Raw genomic sequence first — 15008 nt, 5'->3', positions numbered from 1 at the left:
ACGAAAGCTTATGCTCCCAATACTTCCGTTAGTCTTAAAGGTGCCACAGGACCCTCTGTTGCTTTTTACAGATTCAGACTAACATGGCTACCCCTCTGATAATTAATATTTAAAGTTTGCTTTGACTTCTTAAAGGATCCCTAAGAAGGCAGCTGTCTTTTTTTGGTCACATTGTTGGTAGAAAGAAGTCAGTATCCGTAATTTCTGTTACAATGGTAGGAGTCAGTTTCTATCCCCCCGAATGGCAGGAAAATAAACCTTTAAGAAAACAATAATGCTGCTTGATATTGTTGGTTTTCATGTGTGACAGATTGATTTAGAAGCAAAAGTCAGGGAGGTAGCCAAATGATGAAAGATCTAGATGAGAGTGCATTTTCTAATAAAAACTTGCAGTTATGCTCAACATGTAAATAGTAGCAGTGTGCTACTATTATTCATCCTAGTAAATGAGTTATAAATAATCCTTATGCAAAGAATTTACTATAATTTCCTGTTTAAGTTGCAGGTTGTTATTTGGTGTAAACTCAGTGGCTAAATTAATCTCTTGTGTAACTAGGCTCAGTCAGTTGAGTTCACCAGATCAATTTGGCTCATCATATCAATTATACACTAATCATATTTGAATGAATATATAATCAAGCCAGTAAGGACAGGAAATAGATACTATTTAGAATAAGTGTAGCTAGTAGTACTGTATGGTACACCTCCACATGGTGAAAATCAAATAATCCTTTTTCTTTTGATTTTTCTCCTACTGCAAGACTCCTGTAGTTCTCTCTGAATTGTCTCACAAAACAGACTGGATGGCTTAGTAGTAGCAGTGCTACTGTAGCTCAGTCAATAGAAGGATCTGATTTACATGAGCAGGTACATCTGACATGTTCCATCCGGTAGAGGGCAGTGTTACACTTGTACACAAACCAGGATATTGCAACCTATAGGAGGAACAACAGGAAAGTTCTGATGACAGCTTAAACTGGGTAGACTTGTAGAACCAGTTATTTTTGTGATAAAGCTAATACTCTATTGACTCTAGATCTTTGAATCACTTGAGTCACAAAGTTGCCAAGCTGATTAAGATTTATCTGAAACAGAAGCTGCCATAGGAGGAACTCCATTTGATAGACTTGACTGCATGGTTATTGTAAATTACTATTTTTACAGTACCCAAAAATGTGCTAGATGTTTTACACACAAATAGGAAGGCAGCCTCTGGCCTAAAGAGCTTAATATATATAAAAAAGAGAAGATGAGGGATAAGGATTATAAAGAAGAGCTTGAGGATTCTGCACCCATCTTGGATTTTGTGTTTTATCATTTGTTTTTAATAAAGATTTTAAATAACTTTTGATATAAAATGAACATACCATGCTGTATAAAAGCCCTACTGTGTCCAGTAATACTATTCCATCTCTGGATGGCTCACAAGGATTAACAATACAAAAATCAAACCATGGCTAGGTCTACATTCGGAGTGCCTGATACTTACATCAGCAATGCACTTAGTGTGGATGCAGCTTAGGGTGACCAGATGTCCCGATTTTATAGGGACAGTCCCGATTTTGGGGTCTTTTTCTTATATAGGCTCCTATTACCCCCCACCCTTGTCCCGATTTTTCACATTTGCTGTCTGGTCATCCTACATACTGCCAAGCTGTGCTTTTGCCAGTATAGTTTATTCCAGCTTCCCCCTCCACAAGTGAAATAAGCTATACTGTCAAAAACACAGTTTTACAGGTATAACTGTTTACATTGCCAGCATAGCCATGTCAGTCACAAGTCACATCTCATCAGACCCCTGAACAACATAGCTATGCTGGCAAAAATTTGTAGCCTAGACCTGTTCTATGTCTTCATTACAGAGTCAACACTTCTTCCTTCTACTAAAGTGTGTGAAGTCCCAGTATGTATCTCCTGAGGCATCCCTCCCTCTTACAGGAAGTCTGCTAACAAAACCAGGGAAGACTGGATTTGACATTTCTGATATTTCCAAGCTAAAAAGCAAGAAGGGGGGGGGGGGGGGGGGATGTCAGGCCTCACTATATATCATAAAGAAGCAAAAAAGGCAAACAGAATTTTTAAAATAAATCCTTTGAAGGTCGCCTTTACTTATCACTTAACCCCCAAAGTGTCAGAAGGAAGAGAAGAAATGTTAAGCTGTTTTCAACAACTTTGTATTAGTGAGATTAGAAAAGTGGAAATAACATTTTAAGGGCTAAGCTTGCAAAGGAATACACATAGATGGCCCTTAAACGTACTGACTTGTGAGTGGACATCCATGCAGACTCTACTAGAAAACTGAGTCCTTAATAACCCAATTCTGCAAACATTTATTTATGTATTTAACTTTATTTCCAATGAGACTACTCATGTATTTGAAATTAAGCATGTGCACAAGCATTTGTAGGATCAGGGCCTAAAGTTGCACACTGGAAAGTTGTCATAAAAATGCATTTTTTCATGTTCTGAACCCAAGGAACAACTTGAATAATTCTAAATTAACCCTAAGAAGTCGTAATAGCAAAATTCCCATTAATCTGACTAGAATAAAATGGGAAAATTGAAGGGACAAGGCATTAAAAACAGGTAGTCAGAAAAGCCATAATTTAATCCTACAAATTCCCCTCTTGCAATAACCTTAGCACAACCAAACCTTCAGAATGCCACTAAATTCAGCATCTTTATTCTTTCCTATTTCCCCTTTAGGAGAACTGAGAGCAGGAACAGGAAAAGCTTATGGTGAGACTCAGGTGAGTCTGGAGTAGAGATGAGAGGGAGAATGAATAAAGGATGGGGGAAGATGAGGAAAATAGGGATAAGGAGTGCAGCAAATTAAATGGAGGGTGTTATAAAAAGGTTCTATAGTAATCTGAATTAATTTGATCAGTTTGTTTACACTATGGGAATTGTACATGATCAAATGGAAATGAGCATTCCATACACAAAACAGACAAAATCCACTGCCATTTACATTATTATGGATATTACTGGATTTCCAGCACCCAGATAGTACTGGCAATCTCATGGGAAAAACAGAAAGACTTCAGACAACTTGTGGAGTTAATGTTTTCTCTGCTCCCTACAGAGCAAAGTTTGAAAATTAAAAATGCAGCTTCTTACTACTGTGGATTAGTGGGAAAAGGCAGATGCATTTAAAACCGGGATGCTAATTTAGTTTATTTATAGGCTTTTCTATTGCACTCATCTAGGTAGTACCCTAGCACTTCATAAACATTAATTAATTTATCTTCACAAGACACTAGTGAGGTAGAGAAGCATTATTATCCTCATTTTATAGATGGGGAACTGAGTCATGAAGATACTTGCCCAAGGTCACACAAGAAGTCTGAGACAGAAAGGAATCAAGCCAGATTTCCTATAGGCCAGTGTCTTAACTGCAAGATCCTTCTCCTGCAAAATAAAAACTAAAAGCTTGTTTTGTAAAATACCATTCTCCGATTGTGTCAAAAGCAAGGTATTTGATCTTAAAAAAGAGCTGACTCTATAAACAGATGCATCTAAGCATGCACTTGGTGCAATACAGCTTGAAGAAAACAGACCATTATGCTATGCATCAGTCACGCACATCACAGAGGAAGAGGGCACACAAAAAGAAACCATATTTAACAAGTATTTTGCTGCACACACTTTCATCAACAGGGACTGTGCCTTTAGTTTTTGTGCAGTACTGAACACATTGTGTGTGCTGCTGGAAACAAAAAAATAAAAGCACACACAGATGACGGCCATGTTATGAGCGAGTTTGGAGTCAGTTCTAAAGAAACCATTCCTTGTAGCATCACTGAGACTAGAGAATCATTCTCTAATTGTCAGGGTACAACATTCACATTGTGCATCATCCAGGAAGTGACATATCTGTCCTTGGCTTCCTATACTACTAAAAGAGTTGCTGTCCAACTTATTCTGTGAAACTCATTCATTTCCTTGGGAGACTTTAATACCCATGTGAACAACACTCCTAAGAGTGAGATCACATCTTAGGTGGGCTGTTCTCCAGACCTACCCTCATATTTTGTTGTTATAACAGTGGCCTACCTTTCTATCATCAGGTGTAGCCACTACGTCAGCTCCTGCTCCATCCCCTTTGTCAGCATATTAATTTAGCCCTCTGGCGAAAACACAGTCCACCCCTTCTGAGGCATAGTTCCACAGTACTATGGTCCACTGGACTGGACTGGCATGTTCGTCCCTTACTCTGTCTTCTTGGAGTCTTGTAGCAAAACCAACAGAAGTAAACAAAATACAGCTTTCTCTGGGATTACCAGCTCCACTCAAAATCCTGGGCTGAGTCCCCAAAGCCCCTCTTTCTCAGGGTTCTCTAGGCAAGCCAGGCAGGTTTTCAGGGCATGGTTATTTTTGTAGAGGGACCTACAGGCTGCCCCCTCCCTGGAAAGGCCCATACACCATTCCTACTTCTTCCAGAGAGCCTCCACCACAGGTCAGGCATCTCCCCTGAGCTCTCACTGGAAGGCGCCTAGGAACAGGCGGCCCCCTTGGGGTCACAATCTCTGTTCGGAGGGCAGGGCGCTAAATGGCCCTTCCCCAGCATTCCTCTCTGTAGCCTCCCGAGTCCTTCTTCCCCAGCGCTCCAGCCCCAAGGGGCGGCGAGCCTCGAGCCCGCTCAGCCCCGCGTCTACCTCGCCCCGTCCACGCCAGGCTCTGAGGGGAAGCTAGGACGCATGTTAGCCCACCCCTTTCCCAGGCGAGCTCGAAAGGCCCCCGAAGCGGCTGAAGGGATTTGTGTATAACACCTAAGTGGGGATGACACAGCTGCTTCATCACAACACTGCGACCCTAGCTCTGACCCGTGGATTGTGAGGAGGTGTCACCACAGGGACGTCGCGCTTTAGCTGAGCCCCGAGCTCTGCACTGAAAGCGGCTCCTCGTGTGACAGGGCCGGGGACCAAGCGACAGAGGGAGCTGGGAGACTGGTGTCTCCTCAGGACCGGCGGGGGAGGGGGGACTAGCCTCCCCTCAGGGACGGGGGGGGCAGCCTCTCGCAGTCCCTTCCCCCCAGCGCGCCCCCGCCCGCTAGTTCCCGCCCTAGCTCAGGGGCCGCTCCGCTCTGCTCCCTGCATCTCCGCCGCACACGCTGCCGTGGCCCCGCCTGAGCGGCGGCGCCGGGGGCCGCAGCGCGCATGCTCGGCGCGGGCGCCATTTTGGTGGGGCCGGGAATTATCCAGCGGGAGCGGCGGAGCTCGCTGGGCCCGGCTCGGAGGCAGCGGCGAGTGGGTGCCGGCTGCGGAGATGGCCAACATCGCGGTGCAGAGGATCAAGCGGGAGTTCAAGGAGGTGTTGAAGAGCGAGGAGGTCAGAGGCTTCCCCCTTCCCCGGCGGTGTGCCCGCCCGCCTGCCCCTCCTCCTCCCGCGGCTGGGGGAGGGTCTGTCCCAGCCTCTCGGCAGAGGGGGAGGGTAACGGCGACTCCCGGGGATGAGGGACTCGGGGAGTCCTCCCCCGCCGCGGGCAGCGGGAGTCTGGTGGGGCGGGGCCGGGGAGAAGGACCCAGAGGCCCGGCCTGGAAGGGGTAGGAAGTGCGGCTGGGCAGCGAGCGAGCTGCCTGGGCAAGGCCGGGAAACCCCCGGGTAAAGCGCCCCCTCCCCCACCCAGCCTGGGGTTGGTCTTGCCCAAAAGGGAGGCTCAGGGGATCCTAATACCAAGGCGGGCCGCGCGCGGGTGGGGGGCGGCGGCTCCCCACTGACACAGCTGGTGATCCCTGTATTTCGCGGCAGGGGCACTGGGGAGAGGCTTTCCCATGGGCTCTTTGAGAGGCGGTGGGGCAGAGACAGATGGGGCGGGTAATGACTCGAGTGCATTTCATCCAGCTCCCTGGTCGGTGTGTGACTGATACTGCAGAGAATGAAACGTTTTTTTTTTTTAAATGAATTCAAGTAAAAGCCTATTTTCCTAGATTTCCTTAGTCAGGGGCTTCCTTTTATAGCAGGTTATCTCACCCGGGTGTGCAGGGCTGTAACCCTCCCACCCCCTGATATCCCAGTTATCTGATGCCCCGTTTATCAGATGTAATCGTCCCTGAAACAGGGATGTACAGTAATTGGGAAAAGAAACGAACTTCTTTTAGGGAAGTGATAAAGAACTTTCAGTTTATTTCCAGGGACTGTGTAATAGGATTGATAGTGATTGTATCAGAGCTGTTTTCACTGTGTCTGTAGATCTTTATTGGTAACTGTCGGCCAGATCGGTTTTGATGGCTGTGTCGTCACCATCATACTCACAAGGATGATGAGGCATGTTGTATGCCTGTGAAATATTAATGTGCAGTTTGACTCTGAAAACTGATGGTTTTAGACTCTGTACAGATCAGGCACATTCATATTCGGAAAACCAAGATGCTAGTAACTTCCTGAGGATTTGTGTTCCTTACAGAAAACATGTTTAGTGTTGCTGTAGTTGATGTGCTTTTGAATGTAGTGTGCTAACAATGTTGTTGTTATGCAACTCAAAATAAACTATTTTCCAGAAAATCTTAAAGCTTAATTTCTAGAGCTGTTGTGCAATGTGATACTCAAATTGATTTCAATGTGAGTTCTAGTGCACAATGATTACAGAACCCAAATACTAAATTAGAAGTGATCGTGAGTGATCAGCTGTGTATTTGTGTGCTGAAATTAGAGTAGTCCATAGTGTTTACTTTCTCTGAACAATACAGCTTAAAGTTGATTGCATATGCCTTTGTATTAGAAAGCACTCACTGAACACTCCAAATTTTGCCCTGGCATTATTTAGAAAAGAGAAACCTTAATATATGCAACAGTGATATAAACATAGTTAGATCTTTGACTTTTCTTATAAAAAAGCTTGAGATCAGGGAGCAATTTTGTTTTCAGTTCCTAGTTAATTAATATATGTGCTGGAGGTATTTAGTGCATTGAAGATTAAAAAAATTACAATACATTCCCCCCCCGTTGACTGAATTTTGATACAACCCTTACTTTTGTAGGATTCCTTCATCTTTTAAATTAAACATGTAACAGAGCATTGCCTCTTTTCCAGTATTCAGCTATTACTATTAGTTAAACTATCAATACATATATACAGTAATCACTGTTTACATTACACACTTTCTGCTGGTATTCTGAATACATAGTTCATTTATGTAATTGTGGATGTTTAATATAATGGCAAACTGATTCTGGATACTTGTATTGGGAATACCTTGGCTTGATTTTTCAAAGTCTGAGTAAACTTTTTTTTCAGCTGTAGTGTGAAAACATTCAAAATGAGGAGGAGAATGGAGGGATGACTAGATATTACTGGTCCAGGGAGGAAACTGCTGAGGCTAGGTAACCTTTTTTTTTTTTTTAATATAAAGTGAGTTGTGCATTGACAATCTGAATCTCAGACTTTAAAAAAAAATGGTTGTCACAAATCATATAGCTAAAATGTTACTTTTAAAATAAAATTGTCTTGCATCAAGGAGAAGTTGCTGATCTTATCTCACTTAAGCATTCTTGGAGTGGTGTGCTGAGCTTTAGCTGAACATGAAAACTGGCACTCAATCTGTTTCCCTATAAATGCCACCAAATGGCATTCGCTCCCATATTGCATTCTGGAGAGAGAACATACAGAGTTTTCCATTTATGTTCTTCCCAGAATGAATTCTGGGCCTAGCTAAGTGGGAGCCAGCCAGAGGCAGTTTTAGAAGAGGATGGGGCAAATACTCAATTTCTTATGCAATTCATAGATCTTTACAATAAGATACAGGCCAATTTTCAATCTGAGATGAATGAAAGATTTATAAAATGTATATTTCCTAGCCATACTTTTCATATCTAATGCCCTGTTTTTTGGTCTAGAAATGCTAATTTGGGTGTATCTTTAAGATAATTCCCTCCCCCCCCCCCCCGACCTGCTTTTACTTCCTGGCTTAAAGTTGATGGGCCAAGGATTTTTTTAAATTGATTTTGTGCTCTCTTTTGCTTATTTTGTGTGAGGACCTGGAATGCTTTTTAAAAAAAAATATTTTTTGTTCTTGCCTATTAGTTTATTTTGAGTTCTCACACCTGAACTAAAGGAGTGGGATGTTGAATTTTTAGCAGACATCCTTTTAACCTAGTGTATTTGAATTAAACAGGTATGACCAAAAATGAGTTTTAAACAGTGGAAGACTTGTCCTCTCTCTGCCTTTATTCAGACTAGGATTTAGAGTATTATGTTAGTACATGTTGGCTTATGTGCTAACAAATGTAATTAAAAATTCTAATATAGACAAGGCACAAGCTGCGTTTAACATGTATTAAACTGGTCAAGTTAAAACCTCATTGAGTCAGCTTTCACAGTTTTTAACTTGAACAGTTTAGTAGTTGTTAAAGGCAATATAGTTTGTCTGCACTATAACTTTATAATGTGTTAACACGTGTTAACTAATATCACACTTTAAATCTTAATCTAGAAAAGGATCAGTTGCTCAGCTTTCAGTCTATTCTCTTGTGATGTTATTTCACTACTTCTCCATCACATTAGTTTTACAAGGTAGACTTTCAGAATTTTTAATATCACAAAAATATATTTTGCGCAAATTTTTTTTAGGTTGCCTTTAAATGTCATGAAGAAGCAAATAAGGGTACAGGCCCAATTTTCTTCCACTTGACATATATGATAGATAGCTCTGATGGGGAGCCGAGTAGATTAGGCATTTTACATAATTTCAGTGTAGCCTTGCTGGAGCAGTGCAACAGGTAATTGAATCACCCCTTCCCTCCTGTCCATCTCTAAGGATTTAGCTTGTGGTGGAGGAAGATTCTCAGTGGGGAGTATGTGTTGAAAAATAAGCTGATCACTTGGAGAGACACTTTGAGGACCAGGTTTAGTTCAACATGAATCTCTTATGATCTAATACAGTGGTGGGCAACCTTCGGCCCATGGGCCACATGCGGCCCGTCAAGGTAATCCTCTGGTGGGCCGTGAGACAGTTTGTTTACATTGATTGTTCGCAGGCACAGCTGTTTGCAGCTTCCAGTGGCCACGGTTCGCCGTTCCCGGACAATGGGAGTTGCGAGAAGTGGCACGGACTGGCCGCTGCTTCCCACTGCTCCAATTGTCAGGGAATGGCGAACCGCAGCCACTGGAAGCTGCGAACAGCTGTGCCTGTGGACGGTAAATGTAAACAAACTGTCTCATGGCCCGCCAGCGGATTACCCTGTCAGGCCGCAGGTTGCCCACCACTGATCTAATATTTTTATGTAGTGTTATAGATGTATATGCTTTACAGAAGTAAGACAGAGTCCCAGCATTGAGGAGTTTGCAATCTAAATTAGACAAACACAGGAAATGAGAACTGATGAAAATGGAGAGGAGGGTGAAAAACTACAGACTGTTCAAGAGAAACAGCACCTTTACTCAGTGCAGGAGCTACTAGCACTATCAAGAGCTGGCATATTGTTTTAATGACAAGATTTACTTTAGTTCTTGGTTCTTTTTCTCTGGACAAGTGATGGAGGCTGGCTGAGGAGCCAGTAAAGGGAGAGTACTTTTGATGGAGGAATAAGCTTCTCCTAGTGCCAGTAGTGGAAGTACAGTGGATGAAAGATGTCTCTAGCTCTTGAAAAGAAGGTCTTGATTTTTTTTTCCAGTCTCTGCCTGTGTCTCCCTGCCCCACATCAGCCACAGGGACTACTTCACTTAGTTTTTCAAGTTTATTCCTTATATATCTAAAAATAAACAGTATTTCTTGTCTACCATTGACAAGAAGTGCTGCCTCTAGCAAATCCAATTTAGGCTTTTCATGATTACATGAAAACGCACAATGGTAATATAGTTTCTGTATCTAACTTTAACCATTTACTAGTTACCTATAAGTCAGGCTGATAGAAACAATGTGATGGGACTTCCAGTAAGGTCCAGGAGCTGGAGAGAAGCTCAGCTCCCTCCTAGCAACTGGGAAGTTGCTGGGTTTTCTACCTGGTTCCAATGTTTCGTGTCCCCCTCTAGTTAGTAGGGGCTTGGCTGCACCAGGAAACTAACTGGAATAGCTCCCCATGTGGACATGGTTATTCTGGAATAAATGTTCACACGGGGAGCTATTTTCAGAAAAGCTATTGTGCTTTAAATTCAGTCTACCTTAATCTGCAATATCTTTCAAGTATAGATAATCCATACGTGATGAACTTGAAACATCACTTTCCTCACTCTGGTTGCTGAAAGGTAGAGAGCTTTTTTGCCCCGTTCCTTCTTGGAGGCTTCTGTTTTTTTTGGTGGGGGGATATAGAGGAAAGGGGAAAGTAACTGCTGTAAGGAATGTGAGGTCTCTAGTACTATATACCTCCCTTCCGCTTTTACGGTTCTGTTGCCCAGTGAATAGCTTCAGTGTTTGCCTCTGCTCATAACGTCCTGATGAATCTTGCCCACAGTTTCTAAATAGCAATTGTGAAACTGACCGGAGTTAACTTAACTGGGGAAGCTTATGAGCAGCTTCCAAAGCACTGGCTCATATTGTCTTTAGGCTCAGAAAGACAGCACTGCATTACTTATATATTCATATTTGGACTACCATAACATTTTCAATCATCATTGATAGAAATGTTATATTGAAATGTAAGGCTGGAAGGACGTAGAGAGGTCATCTAGTCCAGCCCTCTGCGCTGATGCAAGACTAGATTATCTAGACCGCCCCTGACAGGTGTCTGTCTAACCTGTTCTTTAAAGCCTCCCATGATGGGGATTCTACAACATCCCTTGGAAGCCTATCCCAGTACTTAACTATCCTTATAGTTACAAAGTTTTTCCTAATATCTAACCTAAACCTTCCTTGCCGCTGATTAAGCCCATTACTTCTTGTCCTACCTTCAGTGAACATAGAGAACAATTTTGATCATTGTTCTCTTTATAACCGCCTTTAACACATTTGAAGACTGTTATCAGGTGCCCTCCAGGCATCTTTTCTGAAAACTAAATTTGCTCATTTTTTTAACTCATAGGTCATGTTTTCTAAACTTTTATTATATTAATTGCTCTTCTCTGGACTCCAGTGTGGCCACATCTTTCTTAAAGTGTCATGCTCAGAACTGGACACAGTACTCCAGCTGAGGCCTCACCAGCACTGAGTAGAGTCGGACAATTGTCTCCTGTGTCTTGCAAATGACACCCCTGTTAATACAACCCAGAATATTAGTTTTTTGTAACTGTATCACATTGTTGGCTCATATTTAATTTGTGATCCACTGTAACCCTCTGATCCTTTTCAGTAGTCCTACTTTCTAGCCAGTTATTCTCTATTTTGCAGTTTTGCATTTAATTTTTTCTTCCCAGTTCTTGTGGTTCTTTTCAGTTGTCTTTATTGAATTTCATCTTGTTAATTTCAGACCCCAGTTTGAGAACATACCATTGATAATGATCCTTTGAGTATGGTCTTTCAACTAGCTGTTCACCCGCCATGTATTATTTTCATCTAGACCACACTTCCCCTAGTTGGCTTATGAGAACATCATGGAGACTATGTCAAAAGTCTTACTGAAATCAAGATATATCACATCTACAGCTTCCCCTTATCTGCTAGGCCAGCAACCCTATTTAGTAAGGAAATGGTCTGGCATGATTTCTTCTTGACAAATTCATGTTTGGCTATTGCTTATTACCCTGTTATCCTTTAGGTGTTTCCAAATTGATTGTTTAATGATTAGTTCAGTATCTTTCCAGGTATTGAAGTTAGGCTGACAGGTCTATAATTCCCCTGGTCCTCTTTGTTCCCCTCTTTAAAGATAGGTACTAGACTTGCCCTTCTCTACTCCTCTGGGACCTCACTCCGTCCTCCCTAAATTAACAAAGATAATTGCTAACAGTTCAGAGATTGTTTCAGCTCATTCATTAAGCACCCTAGGATGAATTTCATCTGGTCCTGCCTACTTAAGTACATCTAACTCAGCTAAATATTGTTTAACATGTTCTTTCCCTATTTTGGCTTGAATTCTTTCCCTTTTGTTGTTCATACTAATTGTATTGAGTATCTGGTCTTCATTAACCTTTTTAGTGAAGACCGAAGCCAAATAGGCATCATACCTCAGCCTTCTTGCTGTTGTCTGTTGTTAGCTCTTCTTTCTGCTAAATAGAGGACCTACACTTTACTTAGTTTTTCTCATGCTCCTAATGTATTTACAGAGCCTCTTCTTATTGCCCTTTATGTCCCTGGGTAGTTGTAATTCATTTTGTTTTTGTCCCTACATGCTTGTGATATTCTTTTATATTCAACTGTAATAATTTGTCTGTTTCTTCTTTTTGTAGGATTCTTTTTTGATTTTCAGATCCTGATGCAACCATATTCGCTTCTTACTATTTTTCTTCCCTTCGCATCAGGATAGTTTTCTGTTGCACCTTTAATATTGTCATTTTCAGGAACTGCCAGCTCTCCTGTACTTTTTTCCCTTAGGTTTTCTTCCCATGGGACTTACCTATCAGTTCCCTGAGTTTGTTATAGTCTGCTTTTTTGAAGTCCATTATCCTTATTCTGCTCTCACTCATTGTTTATTCTTAGGGCTAGTCTATACTAGAAGCACTACATTGGCACAGCTGCGCTGCGGTAGCATGCCTGGTGAAGATGCTGTATGCCGACAGGAGAGCTCTCTCCTATCGGCATAATATCTTCCACCTCTTACAGAGTTGCGGTAATGTCAGTGGGAGACACTCTCCTGCCAACATAGCGCCAGTATGGACAACGCTTAGGTTGTTGTAATTTGCGTTACTCAGGGGGGTGACTTTTTATATCGACTTAACCGGTAATGTAGACCTGCCCTTAGATTCGTGAAATTTATCGTTTCGTGATCACTTTAATCCAAATTGCCTTCAGCCTTCATATTTGCAACCAGTTCCTCCCTGTTAGTCGGAATCAAGTCTAAACTGGCTGCCCCCTTCTTCCCCCGGTTACTTCTGAAACAAGAAGTTTCCCCCAATATATTCCTATGACTTATTGGACATCTTTTGTTTTGCCATGTTACTTTTCCAGCAGGTGTCTGGGTAAAGTTCCCCATTATTACTAGGACTTGTGTTTTGGATATTTCTGTTGTTTGTTCTAGAAATGCCTCATCCACTTCCTCCACCTGATTTGGTGGTCTGTAGTAGACCCCAACCAGGATATTGCCTCTTCACCCAGAGACTTTCAACTGGTCTGCCTCTTACCTTCTTCTGAATCTCACAACAAATGTCTGTATTCTTGGTGTATAACCCAACACCACCTCCTTTTCCCCCCTGCCTGTTCTTTCTGAACATGGAATAATTCTCTATGCCAGGGGTGGCCAACCTGAGCCTGAGAAGGAGCCAGAATTTACCAATGTACGTTGCCAAAGAGCCACAGTAATATGTCAGCAGCCCCCCCATCAGCTCTCCACCCCGCTCCCAGCGCCTCCCACCCACTGGCAGCCCCGACGATCAGCACCTCCCCCTCCCTCTCCACACCTCCCAATCAGCTGGTTTGTGGCATGCAGGAGGCTCTGGGGGGGAGGAGCGAGAGTACAGCAGGCCCCGGGGCGGGGGGGCGGGAAGGGGTGGAGTGGGGGCAGGGCCTATGGCAGAGCCAGGGGTTGAGCTGCAAGCACCCCCTGGCACATTGGAAAGTTGGTGCTGGTGGCTCCAGCCCCAGAGTAGGTGCCTATACAAGAAGTTGCATATTAACTTCTGAAGAGCCGCATGTGGCTCGGGAGCTACAGGTTGGCCATCCCTGCTCTATGCCAATATTCTAGTCATGAGATTTAGCCCTGCCAGTTAAGTAATAACTTATGTATTAATACTTCCAGTTCTTCCTGTTTATTTCCCTTACTCCTTGCATTTCTGTATAGGCGTTCAAGATGTTGAGCAGATTCCCTCACTGTTTCCCTCTTGTTGGTCCTGTGACCCTTCTGTTAAGGTCACCATTTTTATAGCTGCCTGTGGGCTTTTATCACTTGACCCTTTTGAACCTGATTTAAAGCCCTCCTCACTAAATTGGTGAGTTGGTGTCCCTGCTTGGGGCCTAACTGAGAATGGGAAGGATGGACAAGAACATCACCCTTGCTCCCAGAGCTGTGCAGGGGCCTACCTGACAATATCATTAGTGCCCAGGTGGATGAGCAGGACATCCCGGGACATCCTGTCAGGTTGGCAGATAGAAGCTTAAAATTCAGTTCTACTCTGGAAAAGTGACTAAAAATAGCACATTGCTGCTTTTTGCTCCTGTTAGCACTGCAGGACCAATATAGCTACGAAAGAGTGAGGTAGCTTCTACTGTGACTTGTACATCAGCAACAGAATTGTTAATGAACAGAACCAATAATGTTCCTGCCAACACATGCACTTAACTTGATTCATATGAGTAGTCCTATTGAAATCAGTGTGCAGTTGGTGAGCACAAGGGAACTACTTGCACGAATAAAGTTAGGCCGTGTCTACATGCTAACATTTTTTGGCTATAACCTGAGGTGTGAATTTTAAACGGATACTGTTATAAAGCCCTGGTATAAAGTAGATGCTCTTATTCCAGTATGGGAGTGCCTTTTTATGGTTGATTTGGCATTTGAGAAAGAGTGTATGCTAACCAAAAAACCCACGTATGTTCCAGAACAAGTGTCCTCACATGGTTGGTATAATTACGTTGGTATAACTGATAAAGCTTTCTCATTTAGACAGACTTTATGAGTTTGCCGGATTAGGATCTCTGCTCTGATTTCAGAATTTTCCATTGTTATGAGCCAGAAGGAACCATGCTTAATTTTCAGATCCCAGGTTGAATTCTTATTGTTAGCAGTGGAAGAACATATCTTTGCTTTTATATTGAGCTGTCTTTTGGACTAGAATCATAGAGTGAGAGTAGATATTGAATGCTACAGTGTCTGTCTTTGACCATCACTTGTCATAGTAAAGACAATCTTTAAATTTTACAGAAATTATTGGTTGGAGTGCTTCTTTGCCTCACCCCCCACTTATGAAGGGAATTTTCTACTCTTTAATCATAAGTAGATTTTTCAAGCTCTGCCCACGTTGATTACATAAACAAACAATTTGTCAT

The 15008-nt window shown here is 42.6% G+C and overlaps 1 protein-coding gene across 1 annotated transcript in view; it reads left to right on the top strand.

The window, feature by feature from the left end:
* The first annotated feature begins 5155 nt into the window (after positions 1-5155).
* Positions 5156-15008, top strand: part of UBE2K (ubiquitin conjugating enzyme E2 K) — a 58479-nt gene continuing 48626 nt past the window's right edge. Inside the window, exon 1 of the mRNA XM_034771609.1 lies at positions 5156-5331. Coding sequence (XP_034627500.1) covers positions 5269-5331 — 63 coding nt within the window. The 5' untranslated portion in view covers positions 5156-5268. The remainder of the gene's footprint in view (positions 5332-15008) is intronic.

This window comes from Trachemys scripta, chromosome 5, assembly GCF_013100865.1.
Source record: "Trachemys scripta elegans isolate TJP31775 chromosome 5, CAS_Tse_1.0, whole genome shotgun sequence".
Taxonomy (NCBI): domain Eukaryota; kingdom Metazoa; phylum Chordata; order Testudines; family Emydidae; genus Trachemys; species Trachemys scripta.
The sequence above is the reverse complement of the archived record's forward strand: the minus strand, read 5'-3'. Positions and strand labels throughout refer to the sequence as shown.